The 17,533-nt window shown below is 46.7% G+C and overlaps 1 protein-coding gene across 1 annotated transcript; it reads left to right on the top strand.

Annotated features, from left to right (window-relative positions):
* The first annotated feature begins 1,666 nt into the window (after positions 1-1,666).
* On the top strand, positions 1,667-16,101 carry LOC144159458 (uncharacterized). The gene is made up of 3 exons (XM_077690962.1): positions 1,667-1,798; positions 8,610-8,990; positions 15,972-16,101. The coding sequence occupies exons 2-3, from the start codon at positions 8,743-8,745 to the stop codon at positions 16,099-16,101; spliced, it is 378 nt and encodes a 125-aa protein (XP_077547088.1). The 5' UTR covers positions 1,667-1,798; positions 8,610-8,742.
* The last annotated feature ends 1,432 nt before the right edge of the window (positions 16,102-17,533 follow it).

Here is a 17,533-nt window from a genome sequence, read left to right as displayed (position 1 = left end):
TCTCTCTCTCTCTCTCTCTCTCTCTCTCTCTCTCTCTCTCTCTCTCGTGACGTCTCTACCCGAATCATCTAGTCTGCGTCGCCGGGCACCGCGTGATACTGAAGTGGATCTCTGCACACTGCGGCATCATTTGCAACAAAAAGGCAGGTGAAGCTGCCAAGAGAGGATTGCGACTGTGGAACGTGAGGAACATTTTCTTCGCGAAGCACGATGTCTCGAGCACTAATTCTTGCTCCGTGGTCTCGAGGCTAGCAAAGGAGCTTGTTTTCAGGAAAGAAGCACCTTCTGGTCTCTTCTGGAAAACGAGCACCCATTCCTGCATCATGTCCATTGATTGATTGATTGTAGGGTTTAACGCTCCAACGCAACGCAGGCGATGAGGCATGCCGTAGTGGAGGGCTCCGGATTAATTTTGACCATCTGGGGATGCATCATGTCCATCTTTTGCAATGAGGTTACCGCAGCGAGTTCCAAGTCGGCTAGAGACTTCGTTACATCGACTACGTCTCAACGTAGCTCTCACAAATACCTACCTACCTACCTGCCTTCGCCTTACCTTGAACCCGTATTGCGGCAACTGCTATTCACCGGAAACAGTCGAGCATATCTTACTGGTGTGCCCTACATACAGCCAAGCAAGAAACAACCTCGCACAAACGATCGAGTGCCTCAACCACAGTTTCCTAACTTTAAAAACACTTCTGGGACCATGGCCATCTTTAGCGTAAAGTGCTGAAGATAAAGTGCTGAAGCACTTCTGGGACCATGGCCGTCTTAGCGTAAAGTGCTAGCCGCATTATTTGATTGCCTCCATGACATCGGTGTCGTTGAGATGATATAGGACTAGAACATCCTCGCACTATGCAACCATCTGTTGACTTTTCACGTGTCGCACTCACGGTTCCAAACACACACGCTGCCTCCTGTTTTTTTCTTTTCACTTCTCTTATTTCTTTCTTTCTTCGCTCTCTTCCGCCTTACTTCCTATTGTAACTTTATTCCCTCGTCCCCACCCCGCAGAGTAGCATGTCGGCGACAACATGCCGACAGACCTCTCTGCTTTCCTCTAATGAAGAGCTTTCTCTCTCACTTGGACACATCGGACCCAAAAAACCGAAATACACAAATTTGGTGTCACTACTCCTTCAACAATTAATTAATACGCAATGGTTATTATTATTTTGAAACAATTACGCCTAACCACCCACCCGAAAATTATTTCTCGCTACGCCATTGCAGGGCTTCCTGGGCAGCCTGGGTGTTCAATGTCGGCGGGGATACAGCCAGAGCTCCCAGGAAGTGATTCAACCGCGGGATTGGGCAAGAATGAGGAGTAGACGGGTGGTAAGAGCAGTGGGGACAGGACGCAGGGCGTGGACTAGCTCTCCTCGGCATGCGGTGAACTGCGGTTTTGTAAATAACTCCTTTACTTACAACATGGCAGTCGACTCATCACCCAGGAAGGCCGACCGACTTTATCATCGCCCATCCGGGCGCACGCGAAAACACAACTTCCCATCAACTCAATTCAGTCATCGTCGTGCCCAAGCGCCAGCGCACTGGTTGTGCAACATCTCCCCTTCCTTCTCCGGTCCCGCTAGTCGGTGTTGACACCCTCGTACCTGCGGCGACATCTCTCAAGGGACGCCGGGGAATGTCTTTGCGGCCGCAGCATAGCTACAATCTACTAGAACACTGTAGCATAGCCGCACGCAGGCGACCGGTCAGCGGCTGGAGACGGTTGGGGTGAGCCCTCGGCGAGCCGCAAGGACACCGAGGCGATCCCCACAAGTGTTGGGTAGGTTTGGCGGCTCGGTGGAAGCAACGATTGCTGTGGTGTAAGGGTGGGTCACATGGTGAAGTTACAGTTGTCTGTTTTGCAGTCGGAGAGAACATAGACAAGAGAAGCGTGCTCTGTCATGAGGGAAATGGCGCATTTTTCAAGGCCAGTTGAATCAGGTGGGGAAGAAAAACAACGGCCGCGTCCGAGGAGGGGAGTTGGAAAGTACAAGCGATGCCTGTTGAGTCATCTAAGGGGCCCGTTGTTGGCGTCAGCAAAGTGAAGGACGAAACCATGAACAAGTACGCAATCTTGAGTGCAGAGGGCGCAACGAGAAGGGTGTATTGCGGGACAGAGTCGACGCGAAAATAAGAGAAAGTGGCCCAGGGAGGGAGTTCAGGGGGTATGAGGGGAGGAGGAAGTGATTGTTGGGGATGGGGGGAAGGGAAGATAGAGGCCGATATCTGTCTGGCGTTGGTATGGGGGGAATTGATGAAATGTAGTAGTGGCTAGCTTGACCTTGCGACGAAGTCTGCAGGCGCTCGAGTTGGGCTTGGTCATAGCATGCGACACGCTCCTCGAGAATGTTATAAATTTTGAGTTCAGGAAGGTTGGCGATGCGATGAAGAGCGCTGGGAACTGAGAGCATGAGGATTGTAAGTATTTGAGTACGGAATCCAGAAAGAAGTGGTACTGTTATAAAGGTAGGCATATGCGTGAGATAGCAGGTCGGCTTTTATGAGGGAGGTGAAGAGCTAAAACGTCTGTGTGTTCGAGATTTTGGCGCGTGTTAAAGATCCCCAGGTGGTCAAAATTAAGCCGGAGCTCTCCACTATGGCGCGCCCCATGGTCTGTGTAGCGTCGGCGCGTTAAACCTCAAAATCAATCGAGATTGCAGGTCGTTCTGGCCAGATTTGAGAGAACGGCAAGGTGCATAACGTAGTCGAAGGCCTTATGAATGCCTCGAGCAAGGGTGGCAGGGAGCTGCGAAGAGCGAGTAAAGCGGTTGACGTCACGAAAAATATGGAGGAAGGTATCCTGGATGGATATGCTGCAGTGAAACAGCAGTTTGGGGGAAGGAAGGGCATATGTGAGGAAAAGGTGTCGTTCAAGGCGCGTCAACGTCTTGCGTTCATGCAGTTTACCACCTGAAAACGTAAGAAAGGCGGGCAAAAGGTTTGATATATAAATTGCATGGTTTTCCAGGTTTGGGAATAAGAATTACTTTGGGATATTTTCAAGACAGCAGCAGTATACGCCGCTCTGCCAGATGTGGTTAAAGAGAGCGAGGTAGAAGCTGGGAAAGGCCTCTTTCATTAAGGTTTCGAAGTGGCGTGTGGGTTAATTGATCTTCCCCGGGTGTTATATATTGCGTCGAAGTGTGTGGAGCGCTCGGCGAAATTCTGTTATTCGGAAAGGCTGGTCGAGGGGGACGGGGAGGTCTTGGATTGCAAGCCGGAAATCCCAGCTTATGATACATATCCCTCAGGCGTTGCTGGCGGCCCCACTTCCCTCAACCTCATGATACTTATTTCCAAACACCTCATATACCCCTCGCCTCTTACAAGACTCCACATTTTCTCGTCCACGGCGTCCCCGGGAAACCTAAACCAAATTTATGTGAATACAATCAAAATAACGTCTATTACCATCCGAACACAACACTTCCGTTTCTTTCACCCCATATGGGACGATCTAGACCCACGTAACAAATAGCACTCATTGTGGGGGACTTCCATTGCCCCGCCCCCTTTGTAGGCATACTACAGCCAGCAGAACGTGTCAAAACCTGGCCACCGCAATCAGTCGCGGCCGTTTTCAGCTCCTGAATGCATCGCCCTGCCTTCCCAACACACCTCGGCTAGGACGAACGTGACATTTGCCCCGACTTGATTGACTGATTGTAGGGTTTAACGCACCGACGCAACGCAGGCGATGAGGCGCGCCGTAGTGTAGGGCTCCTGATTAATTTTTACCACCTGGGAATCTTTAACGTGCGCAGAAATCTCGCGCACAGGGGCGTATCTGCCCCGACTTGTGGCCGTTCCTCGGCACGGGCAACCTTCGCACCTCCACGAAAACTTCGGCACAGACCATTCTATTATTGCCATCCACCTGCACTTCCTCTGCATCTAATTTTGTCGTAGCTCCGGCGTGGTGAGCGACACCGTCTCTGCGAGTCGAGCTCAGCCCTCGTCCTGACAATTCCGGCGTTTGGCTGGAGCTCTCCGCAACATTCCTGGTCGGAAAACCAATATGTCGCCCCGACAGCCGACGTTCATCCTCCATTGACCTTATACACCTCTGTGACTCGCGCAGCTCACTCATTCACTGCTGGCGCCAGAAAAAAGCCAACTGTCGCCTCCGCTGTCGAAATAACCTCCTCACACAAGAAGCTCAGACCTACGCGGATCATTTGGCAGGCTTGAACTGGCGGTCTTTCTGTGACTCTCCTAATCCAGCCATGAACACCAAATGGGCTTCGTTTCTCCGTCGTTCCCGGCCTCATCCAACTTTCCTCGCCGGTACATCCCATTCCTAGCACTATCCTCTGGACACAACATCCTAACACACTAGCAGAGGACCGCGCCAATGGTCGTGCGCAGAACGGTCAATGACACCTCAAAATCTTTTTTTTACTCGTTTTCGGATCACAACCGAACTGTTCCCCCAGAAAATATTAACTCTCACATAAAAATTCGATTCTTCATCTGCAATATTAGATTATGCCAAAGCAGGATTAAGTTAATCAAGATACGCTATACTATTGCCTTGATTATCTGATATTTTTGAATACGAAAGAAAACGATCAAAGTACTGTAATACCTCGTTAACTCGAACTCGCATATCTCGAAAAATCGGCTAAGTCAAAATTTTCTGCGGCACCGAACCATTTCCTATACGTTAACACGTATTTGTTGCCCTTTATTTCGAAGTATTTTTGGGCCAACTCCGGATATTTCGAAATCTCGACTGAGAGAGGAAAGAAAATTTCACCGCCGCGGACCGCTTCACAAGATTCGCGCGATGCTGCTGCGCCAAAGTCCCTCGATTTTTTTCTCGTTTAGCCGCGCCTAACACAAAGCCGATGTTTTCCCCGAACGTGAAGTCTGAGCTTAGAGGCATATCAACTTCGTCAAGCAACCCTGCTGATAAACGTCGCTTTGTGCTTGTTTCTCTTTCAAACCGTTATGAAAAGCAAGATTGGAAGCTGCTGTTAAAGAGCTGGTAAGCAGCAGCGCCTTTTTTGCAAAGAACTCGATATTTCATGGCAATTCGCGCAACTTTGCTTATCTCGAAAATCCGCTTATCTCGTAATATTTCCCGGTTTTTACTACTTCGAGTTAACGAGGTATTACTGTATATGTACTTACATGCTTTTAATAGCTCGACTTATCTAACGGAAATAGCATGCACAGTTATAATAAGACAAAAACGCATGGAATTGTTAAAATGCACCGCAGTGTAGTTGGGCCATTTTGTACAGGAGAAGGTGCGCGCAGAAGTAAACGGAACACGGGAGAGGCGGACGAACTGCATCGCTGCGCCGCGTATGGGCGCCGACTGGAACAAAGGAGCGCCAGTCAGAGTGTTCGCACTGCCCCCGGCGCCCTATCTATACGTTTAATCGCCGCTCTGCTGGCGTGTCATACTGGGCGTGACGGTTTTCAAAAGGCAGCGCTGGTTGCATTGCCGCTCGCGGGCACCGGCGGCGACCGAATCTGCCGCTGTTGAGCTGGACGACGCTACGCGCGCTCGGAAATCTGCCTTGTTGCGCGCTGTAAAGGGAGGCATAAAATTGTAGGCCACTGCGTTTGTATTTGTATTCATTGTAAGCCGACAACAAAATTGCCCTGGACAATATAGAATGCAAATTCACACAAATTTTTGTTATTCGAAAAAGAAATCCCCCTTTTAACATGTTTTTTTTTTCTTTTGGGTTTCTCCCAAGTTATTGCTGCCACTCAGTTCAGGTCTGCTTTGAAGAAAGGAAAATGCAAAATGCCCATGCGGTGGAAATTTTCTGTGTTAAGAATGCTGCAAAGAATACAGTAGCCGACCGTTTTTTCGGTCTTCAAAACTTTCTAGATATTTCAGACTTTCCCGAGGAACCGCTGGTTGTCCCATAGGAGTAAGGACTCACGGATTTTTCGGACTGCTCTTTTATTCGGACTATTTTTCTTTCCCCTCAAGGTCCGAAAAATCTGTCGGTTACTGTAGATACAATCGTTGTCTCCTATCGCAGCGGGCCTCATAGGGCGCACATGTTATTGTCGCATTAAAACCGACGTTGTTATTTTTAACGAGCACATTCGATTAGTTGAGAAAAGGTTACAACTTTGAATTAAACCCTTTGGCTCTATTTTTTCGATGGTAAGGTAAAGAAAATTGCCCGCGTATCTGCTCCTTTCTTCGCAAACGTCGATAAAAGACGATAGTCTTAGTCGAAATTTGCCAAGTAAATGCCTCCATTCGCTTTCTCGCTCACCTCTCGCGCTCCTCCCAAGGCAAACAAGCTAAAGGTTTGCTCAAGTCAATTTAAATTTACCGCGTTCCTCTGCTCCAGGCCGGGTGCCTCGATGCCAGCGCTGCCGTACGGCGGGAGACGCGCGTGAATGGAGGCGCCCTACTTCAACGTTTATAGAACCGCGTTGCCCTAGTCCACGTGCGTTCCAAGCAGAACGTGGAACCTATCTAGTGGAACCTTTCGTAACTGTTCCCGCTTTCATTCTTAAAATGCCGCCAGAGCCTATAGTAGCGCGGGTGACAGCAGGCGACAGTGCGAATTTTTTTTATGCAGTACGTAGATATAGCATTTCATTTCGCAAAAATCAAGCATATATGAAGTTTTTTATAAAGGAACACTGCAAATGCCCCTTGTGCATTAATTTTCTGCCTTATATTTGAGTAATGCCTTGCTCTTTTTCAATAATGTTGACAAGTATGAACATATAAACCGGACTTAGACGTTTAGATTTCGCTGTGAGTATATATATGACTATTGCGCAGACTTCGTTTCCCTTTGGCCGGGTGGCTGAATCGAGTCACACACAGACAGACAGACATACAGACAGACCAAAATCTCTGGGTTTAAGTAGCCCAAGAAAGACTATCGTCTTAAAAAATATTATGTAGCTGATGCTTCGACACGCGCCGTTAAAGTGTCCTTCCACTCTGTGAAGAAGAGGATGACTAGCGGAGCTGTTGTGCGTAATGAGAGTCGCCGTAGCGGCTAATTTTCATACAATTTATTTCCCGGTAGTTCCGGTAAAGCAACAGTTACAGCCGTTTTGTGCAACCAAAAACCCTCCGTGGATGGCCATGTATTGACATAAGACAGCAATTCTGTATCGTTTACCACTTTACTCTTAACTCAATAACACCAAATTTGGAGCCGTTTTCTGTGATCATATTCCCCCGACGCGGCCCACAAATTTCTCCAACCTACGGCCAATCTCTCCCACCCCCGTTCCTTGCAAGCTTATCAAACGCCTAATAAACAATCGGCTCATTAATTGTCTGGAATATGTACAGCCATACTTCCATAGAGAGAGTGAACGTGTTTATTGCGAAGAGCAATGGGGAGGAGTCCTCAGACCAAGACCCCTTGAGCTTTCCCAGCCTCAACAGCCCTCAGCACCAGCAGGTGCTGGTCATTGAGGTCGGAGCTGGTCAGAGCTCTCTCCCAAAGCTCGTGAGAAGAAATGGAGGGATTTCGCGAATGTAGTGAGGCCACCTCATTCCACCTGGGTTTAGCGCTGCTTTACCTAAACTCGCGAAAGCTGTCTGAACAGCTCTTTAAACAAGTATCTATTAACTATATATTTAGGAATCTTTTTAAACAAGTACCTAACTATTAGCTTGTAGTAGCGTAAACCTCATCTACTATCAGTGCCACTATCATCATGACAAGCGGCATCCTACCATCATCATCAGTGGTGTGTGGCGTGGCGTTTCAGTAGTGCCATGCGAGATGGGAGATCGAACACGGCTGCGCTCATGGGCGGTCACTTGTCTTCACCGCTCCCACTTGAGGCCGGGCTTACGCACACTCAATAAATGTAGGCCACAGCTCACAAAGTCCACGACTCCTTCCTACAAGCTAATGCCATTCATGCACCCTGAACCCTACGCAAATGGTACGCGCCTACCACCATAACACGCTACCAGCAGTGGGCCCCTACTAATATCTGATCTGCACTACCTCATTTGTTTTTGCCCCAGATTAACTCGCTATTAGAATTCCCCCCGTCCCCAACGATGCCACGATGTCGATAAATTCTTATTCCGTGGACACTCCCGCTCTTCACCTAATAGCCCTGTTCTGACTCTCAAGCGATCTTGCTCGAGCAGTATAGAACGATGGGTTTGCTCCCCTCTTCCTATAACAATACCCACAAGACTCCTCCTCATCGCAGAAGACTTACGACAAGACGAAGACCCCCCCGAGCCAACTTCTTACCCCATCCTTACGCCCCTTCCCCAACAGGCTAGAGGCTTGCCACCAATAAAGGCTTCTTTCTTTGTCTCCCTCTATATGTTAAGAAAGAGAGGTTAGGTTTTTGGATGGCACATAGTCACGACCTTTCTTTTGTCCCTCGTTCACGGCGCATGGGGCATAACGGGTTTTTTTTTTAATGTTGTAGACAGCGTTTGTGTCCTTTCGTTTTCTTTATCCGTGGTTGTTTTCGATGTATTACAAGGTAGAGAATGAAAGTGACAGGGTGCACAACTACATATGTGCCTGCTCGAAAGCATCATCGTCGTCGTCCCCATCAGCATTATCATTATCATCTTCCTCTTCCTCCTCGACTCTATGCGCGAGCAGAGGCACCAAGCCAGCGATCTTCAAGGGCCCTGAAAAACGAGGTCCTGGTGTAGAAAAGAACGCTAGCGGTAACGTAGCGGTAACGCTCCTGGTGTTCGGCAACTCTTCACAATCTTATGAGCCTGGCTCCGGCATGGATTCATCCACCCCCACTTCATCTACCCCTACCGCTGAAGTGCCGGCTGACGGGGCCAGTGGCATAGACGTCATCAGAGGGTACGCGGAGCTTATGGGCGAAAGCTTGGACTCAGTCATGCGTGTCCTCGCCGACGATGGCGACGAGGTGGAGCCCGAGCCAGGGCCGGCGGATGAAGATTCGTCGGCCGAGCTGGAAGACGGCGACTGGGATGACTTGTCCGCTGAGGTTCGCCTTCATGAATGGTACGTTCCAGGCCACGTTAGCGTTGTTACACGAGAGAAACAAGCTACAGGGCAATGACCAGGGTTTGCGAAATTGCCCCCTCGTTTCTTGCAAGACGTCAGAGGACAACATGGCTCTAGCTGCTTGCTTAGCCTAATGCCAGTGCACTGGCATTAGGCTAAGCAAGCAGATTCAGAAGGGGGGGGGGGGGGGCGGAATCGGGGAATAATGCGCTACTGGCGGCCGCAACGGACTCCCTCCGGGAATAATGGGGAACAGTTCAGTCAGCGGGTTCCTAACCAAGGCCCGTAGCAGGTAAAGCGGCATTTACACGAGAGAGCCTTTCAGCGGAGAAATCCGAGCGAGATCGTGACGCCGCCGTAGGCAGTCCTCCGGTCGGCCAGCACCTTCACTCACACAATGGAGGAAAGAAAGCTGCTCACATGAAGGATGTGTGAAAGATGTGACTGTGGCACGGATATCAGTGTTTGCCCATCATATTGGTCACCAATCTCTACAGAAGAGCCGAGCTGCCGTATCTCCAGTGATTACGCGTCGCCGGCAGTTTCTGCTAAATCCCCCCCACACTGCTCTCGTCGCAACCAAAAAAGCGGCCGTGGACGTGATGCAGGCGTGATTTCTGTGTCGGCATACCGACACAGTATACTGAACGACGCGCGACGCGCCAGGCAGTGGGCGGAGAGACGCGCGCTCCGAGCAGCGCTCTGGTCTGCCTGGAGAGGTTAGGCTTAACACTGCGGCGTATACTTGATTGCCGCTCTCGTAAGCGGTGCCGTTAATGACGGTTTTTTAATTAACAGCTCCTTACTCGTATGCGCAATTTTGTTTACGCCTTGCATTGCATGGAGGCGAGCGGTAACATGCTTTCGCTGGAGCTACGTGCGCCACTTCACGGCCGTACCAACGCGGTGTTGCGGCTGTCGGCCGCGCCGCGCACCGTGCGGGTGGTGTCCGGGGCTCCCACAGTACGCCTGTCGTGTGCGCAGCACGTTTTAGCGTCCAGCATAATTAAAAGAAATAAAAATAAAGCGCGTAGAACCGCTCTAGACATTTCGTGGCGCCTAATTGTCAGGCGAGCCTACGAAACCCCGCCGCCTCCACCGCCAAGGAGCGGGTCGCTTGTAGCTCGCAAGCATGAAGTTCGGACCTCCGATCGGAGTGGCGAGACGGAGAGAAACCATGGTGTAGGGGCCACGTGGTGCGCACTCCTTAGAGCCACACGGCGGATTTAGGACAACTGCACTCAAATTTTAACAACGTAACAATAATGTCATCTAACAGTACACATAAAAGGAGTGCGAACTACAACACACTGCGTTTCAAACAGGAACGCGCTCGACGCAAACGGCTCGTGAGAATTGGCGTTTTCGGAACCGAAATTGAAAAAAAAAAGGCAGCCATCACTGGCGCAGGACGTGACGTAAATGATGGAACGGGAGCGGGCGCGCCAGTAAGGCGGCCACTCTCAGCAGCTTCCAAATGCGCATGGTAGCGTCGAGTTATTTTGCATTGTTATTTCCACAGAAGAGCTTGCCCGAACGTTTACCCAAGTTAAAGTTAAAGTCAATTCTGACATCGCGTTGCTATCAACCGAAATGAACTAGACCGCCCGACAGTCATTTTTGCATCAGAATACCGCAATCCTTAGAATTGCGAGTTAAGAAGCAGGGCCATGTTTATATTAAGACTGCTCAATTGCTCGTGCATGCAATATCGAAAAGCAGCTGGTTGTGCCGGCGTCTCGGCTATCATCTCGCTTTTCCTTGAATGGAACAAACCGCGCACGGGCGGCGATCAATCACAAAACTGTTTTTACTATTTATTTACGTGCAAAAAGTTTCATGAATATCCGCCCAGTAACTTTCACCTCGCTGAAAAACGATGACCTAATTGCAAAATTGGTCTGAAACGCATATGTCAGCTTCCACAGATAGATGATGCCCTAAAACGAGAAAAAGTTACCTGATGCTGTACTTTTACCAGGGACATGTGCAGTTGATAAAATTTTACTTTCATGTAAACCAAATAAAATACCCTACAGAAGTAAATACTTTATTTCGGGATTGAAAAGGGGGTGGTTTATCGTTTAGGAGAGAATCAGTTTCGTTAGCATTCGCACTTCGCGAAGAAGACTGCCGATATTTGTGCGGATGTATTTGTTTTCATGAGCAAGGCTTATTTTGGTTAACTTAGCAAGTGAGGAAAAAGTCGCACAAATGTTCGTACCCGCACTGAGAACAACTCTAGTTAGGTTGTCACACGTTTGGAGAGGACTTGGGTGTGGATCGATGGTGGCGTCGGGTCAGCCCAAATACAGCAAATATTGCACGCGGAAACTCAAGTGGTCAGGGATTTATAAGGAACCTTTATTTTTTAGGCAGGTGTGATAGGAATGATAAATATACAGGCAAGTGCGCGTTTCGGGCTATTTGTAAGAGTAAAGTTTTTTTTTTAAGCAAAAAGAAAAGTTTTGCCAACTCCAGAAGCGTCGCATGCGTGCGTATAGTTAATAGGCGGCTTACTAAGCTCTTTTACTGCATTTAAAAAATTGTGGATATTGCTACCCATGTGGTTAGTTTTTTTTCAGTTCAGTTCAGTTTGTTCATCTACTATTTACAGAAATATTCAATAGAGTGTTCAAACCCATAGCCGATTGGCTAGTAGCGGTTCCAATGCAAAATACGCTATAATTGCAGCGACAGCAACAAATACATTTGTTGGGAAATAGCAGGTAAATGATGATATCATAACGCATTATAACACAACATAACAACATATCATGTGACAAACCACGTCACCAAATAACTGGTCAAAAAAATCGTAACATTCCAATGAAAACACAATGATCATGATTTATACAAACTTTGTAAATGTAGCTTTAAAGCCAGACAAAAGTTCGTTTTATTCATCATGTAATTAGGTATGCAACTGCAGTTATGAATAAATTATGAGTTGGAATAGTAGCGTAGCCTAATACGCTTTGAGAATTCGCTTCCCGGACGATTCCAGTCGCAGCGGCTCATTTTAACCTGAAGCATGTCTGCTGCAGTCAGCGATTTTTTTTACGCGATGAATACATTTTCATGTGTGATATTGTGCAGCTAAAAAGTACTAATGGTGGGGAGCTGCAGGTGACATTAAGACTAAAATCACGACCAATTAAATTACGGCAAGTATACTTTTGCGGCAGAACGCTGAGTATTACAAATGAGCAGTCCTAGCAAGTAATGTCTGTATGTATGCTGCAGAAGAGATTTAAAAGAGTTTTGAATATTACTCCAGAGCCTCTCCAACTTTGAATTCACAAAACACAGTAAACCTACCGTATATTCCCTGCAAACGACGCTGAGGCCGGAACGGGAACTTGCGGTGGGGCACAACAGGTGCCTTCGGTAATGCTTCGCTAATAGCGCATTATCTGCATCGCGTTATCAGGAGAAAACAACGCACACAAAGGCAGAAGGCCAAAAAAATGCAAGTTCATCGTCATTACGTCACGAAGCCACCGGTTCACTTCCCCCTGTGGTGGCGCTCAATTACGCAGCTATCATCGGAGGTTCCGGAAAGTGCAAGAAATAGTTACTGTCACCAATTTCCGGAAAAACTAGAAACTTGTGATTATAAGTCGCCAAAAACTCAGTGAAAAAACATAATACTGTCACTGGTTTGTAGCTAAAAAACAAAAATAATAAGTAAGATGATCTGAAAGCTACGCGTATTCTGGCCATCAATCCGCAAATAAATAGGCCTTTTTGGCCAGGCCGCATCCACTGGCCTAAAATAACGCAGAATTGCGAGCAATACATAAGTTACGAGGTAATACATAATACAGAATTACGAGGTAATACATAAAATAAAAGTTAACGGTGGCGCTCTTTGGTCCTAGTTACCCTTGCGCCAATAAACACAAACATACAGAAGTTAACGGTGAAATTGTAAAAGACGGCAACAGTATTGCTGAGCAGTTTAATTATTACTTTGGAGTGTGTTCTCTGACATGGACGAATTTGAACGATGTAATACAAGTAGGTCTTTTGTACACGATCTTACAATTTCTCGAGGAGGTATTTTGGATATGCTCTTAAATATTGACGTTAGGAAGTCCGCAGGCCCTGATCAGATTCCGAACGATTTTTTAAGAAGGTATGCGGAACAGATATGCGGATTTCTAACTGAGTTCTTCAAGTTATTACAATTAGCTGAGATACCGTCAGACTGGCGTAAGGGAAGAGTTGCTCATCAGGGTCATCACCTCACAGTGTCAAATTATCGTCCAGTTTCTATTACAAGAACTTGCAGTAAATTATTAGAACATAATGTAGCAGGCTTCATTCGTCAGTGTTTGTCAGATCACAACGTCTTGTCTCCAATACAGCACGGGTTCAGAAAGGGCTTGTCCACTTCAACTCAGCTTGTGTCAGTTGTTCATGAAATTTCGGAAGTTCTCGACTCATCTGGACAAGTTGATATGCTCTTTTTTATTTTAGTAAAGCGTTCGATAAGGTTCCCCGCGGAAAATTAATTCATAAGCTCGAGTGCATTGGGCTCCCTTCAAAAATCATATCATGGATTCAGGCTTACCTCCGACATAGACAGCAGTTCGTAAAAAATAACAAATGTTCCTCTAGTGTCCGTCAAGTAACTTCGGCTGTACCGCAAGGGAGAGTACTAGGACCGCTTTTGTTTCTGATATATATAAATGATATAACTAACAAAATCACTGATAATGTGCATATTAACCTATTTGCAGATGACTGCGTCATTTTTAAACAAATAGCTTCGCGAAACGATCACTCATGTCTGCAAAATTCAGTTATCGCAATTTTCGATTGGTGCAAACTTTGGGGTATGGAAATAAACATTAAAAAAACTGTCTTGCTTCGGGTAACACGGAAAAAAGAACCTAGTGTATTTTCTTATGTTCTAAATGGCAGAATCATAACTGAAGTAAAAAATACAAATATTTAGGTGTTATATTTACTAATAAATTATCCTGGTCAGATCATATTTCCGTTACATGTTCAGCAGCTTTGCGCAAACTGTGGTTCTTGGGGAGAAAACTTAAAAAGGCACCGGCACAAACCAAACTGTTAGCTTATAACACTTTCGCGAGATCGAAACTCGAATACGCGGCGGTTGTTTGAGACCCTCATACTAAAAAGGACATTATGAATTTGGAACGTGTACAAAGAAAGGCCGTTAGATTCTCTTTGGAAAATATAAAAGACAGGATTCCCCAACCTTCCTTATGCTTAGAAATAAAATCAGTTCGCTAGAACGCAGGCGCGAAGGTATTCGTCTCCAGTTTTTACATAGCATCATAAGTGGGGAAATCAGACTTAAGCTACCTCATTACGTAACTTTTCTTGAAGCACGAAAAACAAAACATAGACATACCCTCTCCATTTTGCCAATATTTTCTCATAAAAATTCTCTCATGTATAGTTTTTTTGTGCGCACCATTAACGAATGGAATTCCCTCCCCCTTGAAGATTTACGATCAAGAAACTTATCACAAGAATTGGAAAACTACTTGCCTCATGAATTAGAATAATCTAAACCAGTGCTTTTGACCACTTGTACTTCATAAAAAAATTACCTGCTGTTTTGTTAAATTAGTGCTGTGTTGTTGTTGGGGCAAGGCGTTTTGCCCCGTTGATTTCCTTTGTGCTGTGCTTATGTCGAGGTTGTTGTGCGAAGGCAAGTATTTGGAAGTTTTTGTGACATATTATAGGTAGCATCCTGTTCATGCGTTGTTTGTATTTTTTTCTTGCTCTGCATGCCCTCCCTGCATATGGGCCAGCATCTTGGCCTGCAGTATGAATAAATGAAATGAATGAAATAATATTTGTAATACATAGGTACGATTTGCGTGCTTGCAACTAACAAGCCTACAACGCACGCCTGTTGATGATGATGATGATGATGATGATTTCTATTGGTTTCCCCTTTGAAGCGGGGTGATGACATGTCATCTTACCAAAAAGGACTAATATAACCATATTTTACACTCTTGGTTTAATACTAGCGCTGCTTAGGGCAGGCACTAAAGCTTATTAGGCCCGAAATACTTACTTTTCCCTGTTACAGGTGGTAACTGTCCTAGGCACTATTCCCCTCTCTTTTTTTCGTCCACCAGCATTCTAATCTTCTTTTCGTCCCCTCGACAGCCTTGAAGTTAACTTCCTCTCTGATACCCTTAAATCCTAGGGCTTCTGAAAGCCCAATATTCCCTTCATGTAGATTTGGATGGATATCCTCACATTCTAATACTATGTGCCGCATAGTTTCTGTTTCTTTTCCGCAGACCACACATACCCCATCATTTTGTGAATACTTCCCCACAAAACTCTTAGTTCGCAGGCAACCTGCTCTATCCTCAAAAAGCAAAGCACTGCCCTGGGAATTATCGTAGAAATTTTCCTTTCTGATGTTCATCTTCTCAGCCCTGTTGCCGCCTAAAACTCTCTCCCAATTTCGTTTTTGTACCGAAACGACCGTGCGTGTCCCGAAACGACGTCTACCGAAACATCCTGCACCGAAAGGGCGGGTCGTGGTTCGTCCCGGATCGAGTGCAATGACGCACTTACATGGTGACCAGCAAGCTCGCTACTTCGCTTTCTAACTATCTGCTTACTTTGTACAAATTGTAAATATTTAAGTTTTCACCCCAACACATCTGGTCGTCGTCGTCGTCGTAGTCGACACCACTGGCTCGATGATGCAACAGAGCGCAGCGAAAGGCACGCAGGCATTGCCTTGCAACGCCACCTCGTATCCATTCAGCGTGGAGAATCGAACCTGATCGTTGCTGCACGTTCTGCCTCGGCGTTGCTTTTGTTTAGTCACTCAGCTTCGCGCGGCAGTTCGAACATACAGGTAGCCGGATGGTGACGCGACGCTCATGTTTCCCTACCACAGGAGCGTGCGGAAATTTCTCTGTTAAGAAGCGCATGATCATTCCTCTTTTTTCTTTGCAGGCTCATGGACCATCGGGCAGTGGTGGACCTGCTGAACACTCTGAACGACTTGCGGCCTCTGCTGCATGCAAGCTTCAATCGAGAAGACAGCGTGGAGTTTGGTCGCCCGGAATTAAAGCCTGAAGAGTGATAGAAAAAGCATACCAATGTCTCAGTCTAAAATATTCTAACACATTATTTTGGGCCTAATTCTCTAACGCCCAGCTGAAATACCTTAAACCAGGGGTCGGCAATATTATGCGGCCCCCAGCACGTCCTCAGAACCCTCTGCTGAAGGCCGACACGCCGGTTTTATTTACTTATTTATTTATTTCAGATACCCTCAAGCGCCAAGGCATTGTAGAGGGAGTGGGCAAAACAATACATAGTTAGTTGAAATATCACGGCAAAGTAAAACAGCATTTTTTGGCTGTGGAATACAAAACAAAGCAAACCACCAAAATAACAACGTACTCTACGCATATATACACAAAACTCTGACAAAATGCACTGTAATCATAAAGGAACTCACCAACAAACAGCGAATTGCACATGTTAAAAAAAAGAAAGAAAATGGTAACCGCGTTTCACATAATCACACAGGATTATCGCATTGTTAGATGCAGACAAGGTCTGGCGAAAAAGAGAATGATTGGAAATGGATACGATCTCTGACGGAAGGTGATTCCATTCCGTTGAAGTATTAGGTATGAATGAATGGTAAAATGCATTCGTCCGACAAAATGTATATCCAACTTTGTTATGATGGTCCATGCGCAAAGAACGATAAGTGGACAATGTAATTAGTTGCTCTCTCAAAGAAGGGTGATAATACACTTTATGAAAAAGGCATAGACGAAACAGTTTCCGGCGTACCCGCCGCGGTGGCTCAGTGGCTAAGGCGTTGCGCTGCTGAGCACGAGGTCGCGGGTTCGATTCCCGGCCGCGGCGGCCGCTTTTCTGACGGAGGCGAAAAGCAAAAACGCCCGTGTGTACGAGATTTCGGCGCACGATAAAGATCCCCAGGTGGTCAAAATTAATCCGGAGCCCTCCACTACGGCGCGCCTCATCGCCTGCGTTGCGTCGGCGCGTTAAACCCCAGAATCAATCAATCAGTTTCCGGCGTAAAGACAACAGCGGAAGGCACAAAGAAGATTTCATTGTTGTAGCACTGGTGGTACGGTTATAATTGGACTGTATAAAGCGGGCAGCGTTATTTTGCACGAGCTCAATGTTCTGTTCAAGAGTGGCATAACAAGGGTCCCAAATAGCAGCAGCATACTCGAGTTTGGGGCGGACAATTGATTTATAGAGGAGCAATTTTAGTGACGATGGGGCCTTGCTAAAATTATGGCGCAGAAATCCCAGCATCTTATTGGCTTTATTTGTAATTGTGTCGATTTGCTGTTGCCAGGATAATGTTAGGGTTATAATTACACGTAGGTATTTGTAACTGTTGACAACTTCCATAATAGAGCCATTTAGTGTGTACATTGGTGGGATTGATTCCCGTCGCGAAACGCGCATTGACTTGCATTTGGACTCTAATACAATCCCCCATTTTGCACACCACTTTGAAATGA

This window comes from Haemaphysalis longicornis, unplaced genomic scaffold (assembly GCF_048455015.1).
Source record: "Haemaphysalis longicornis isolate Haplotype H1 unplaced genomic scaffold, Haemaphysalis longicornis Haplotype H1 scaffold_1, whole genome shotgun sequence".
Lineage (NCBI taxonomy): Eukaryota > Metazoa > Arthropoda > Arachnida > Ixodida > Ixodidae > Haemaphysalis > Haemaphysalis longicornis.
This window is presented reverse-complemented; position numbering and strand designations above follow the sequence as displayed.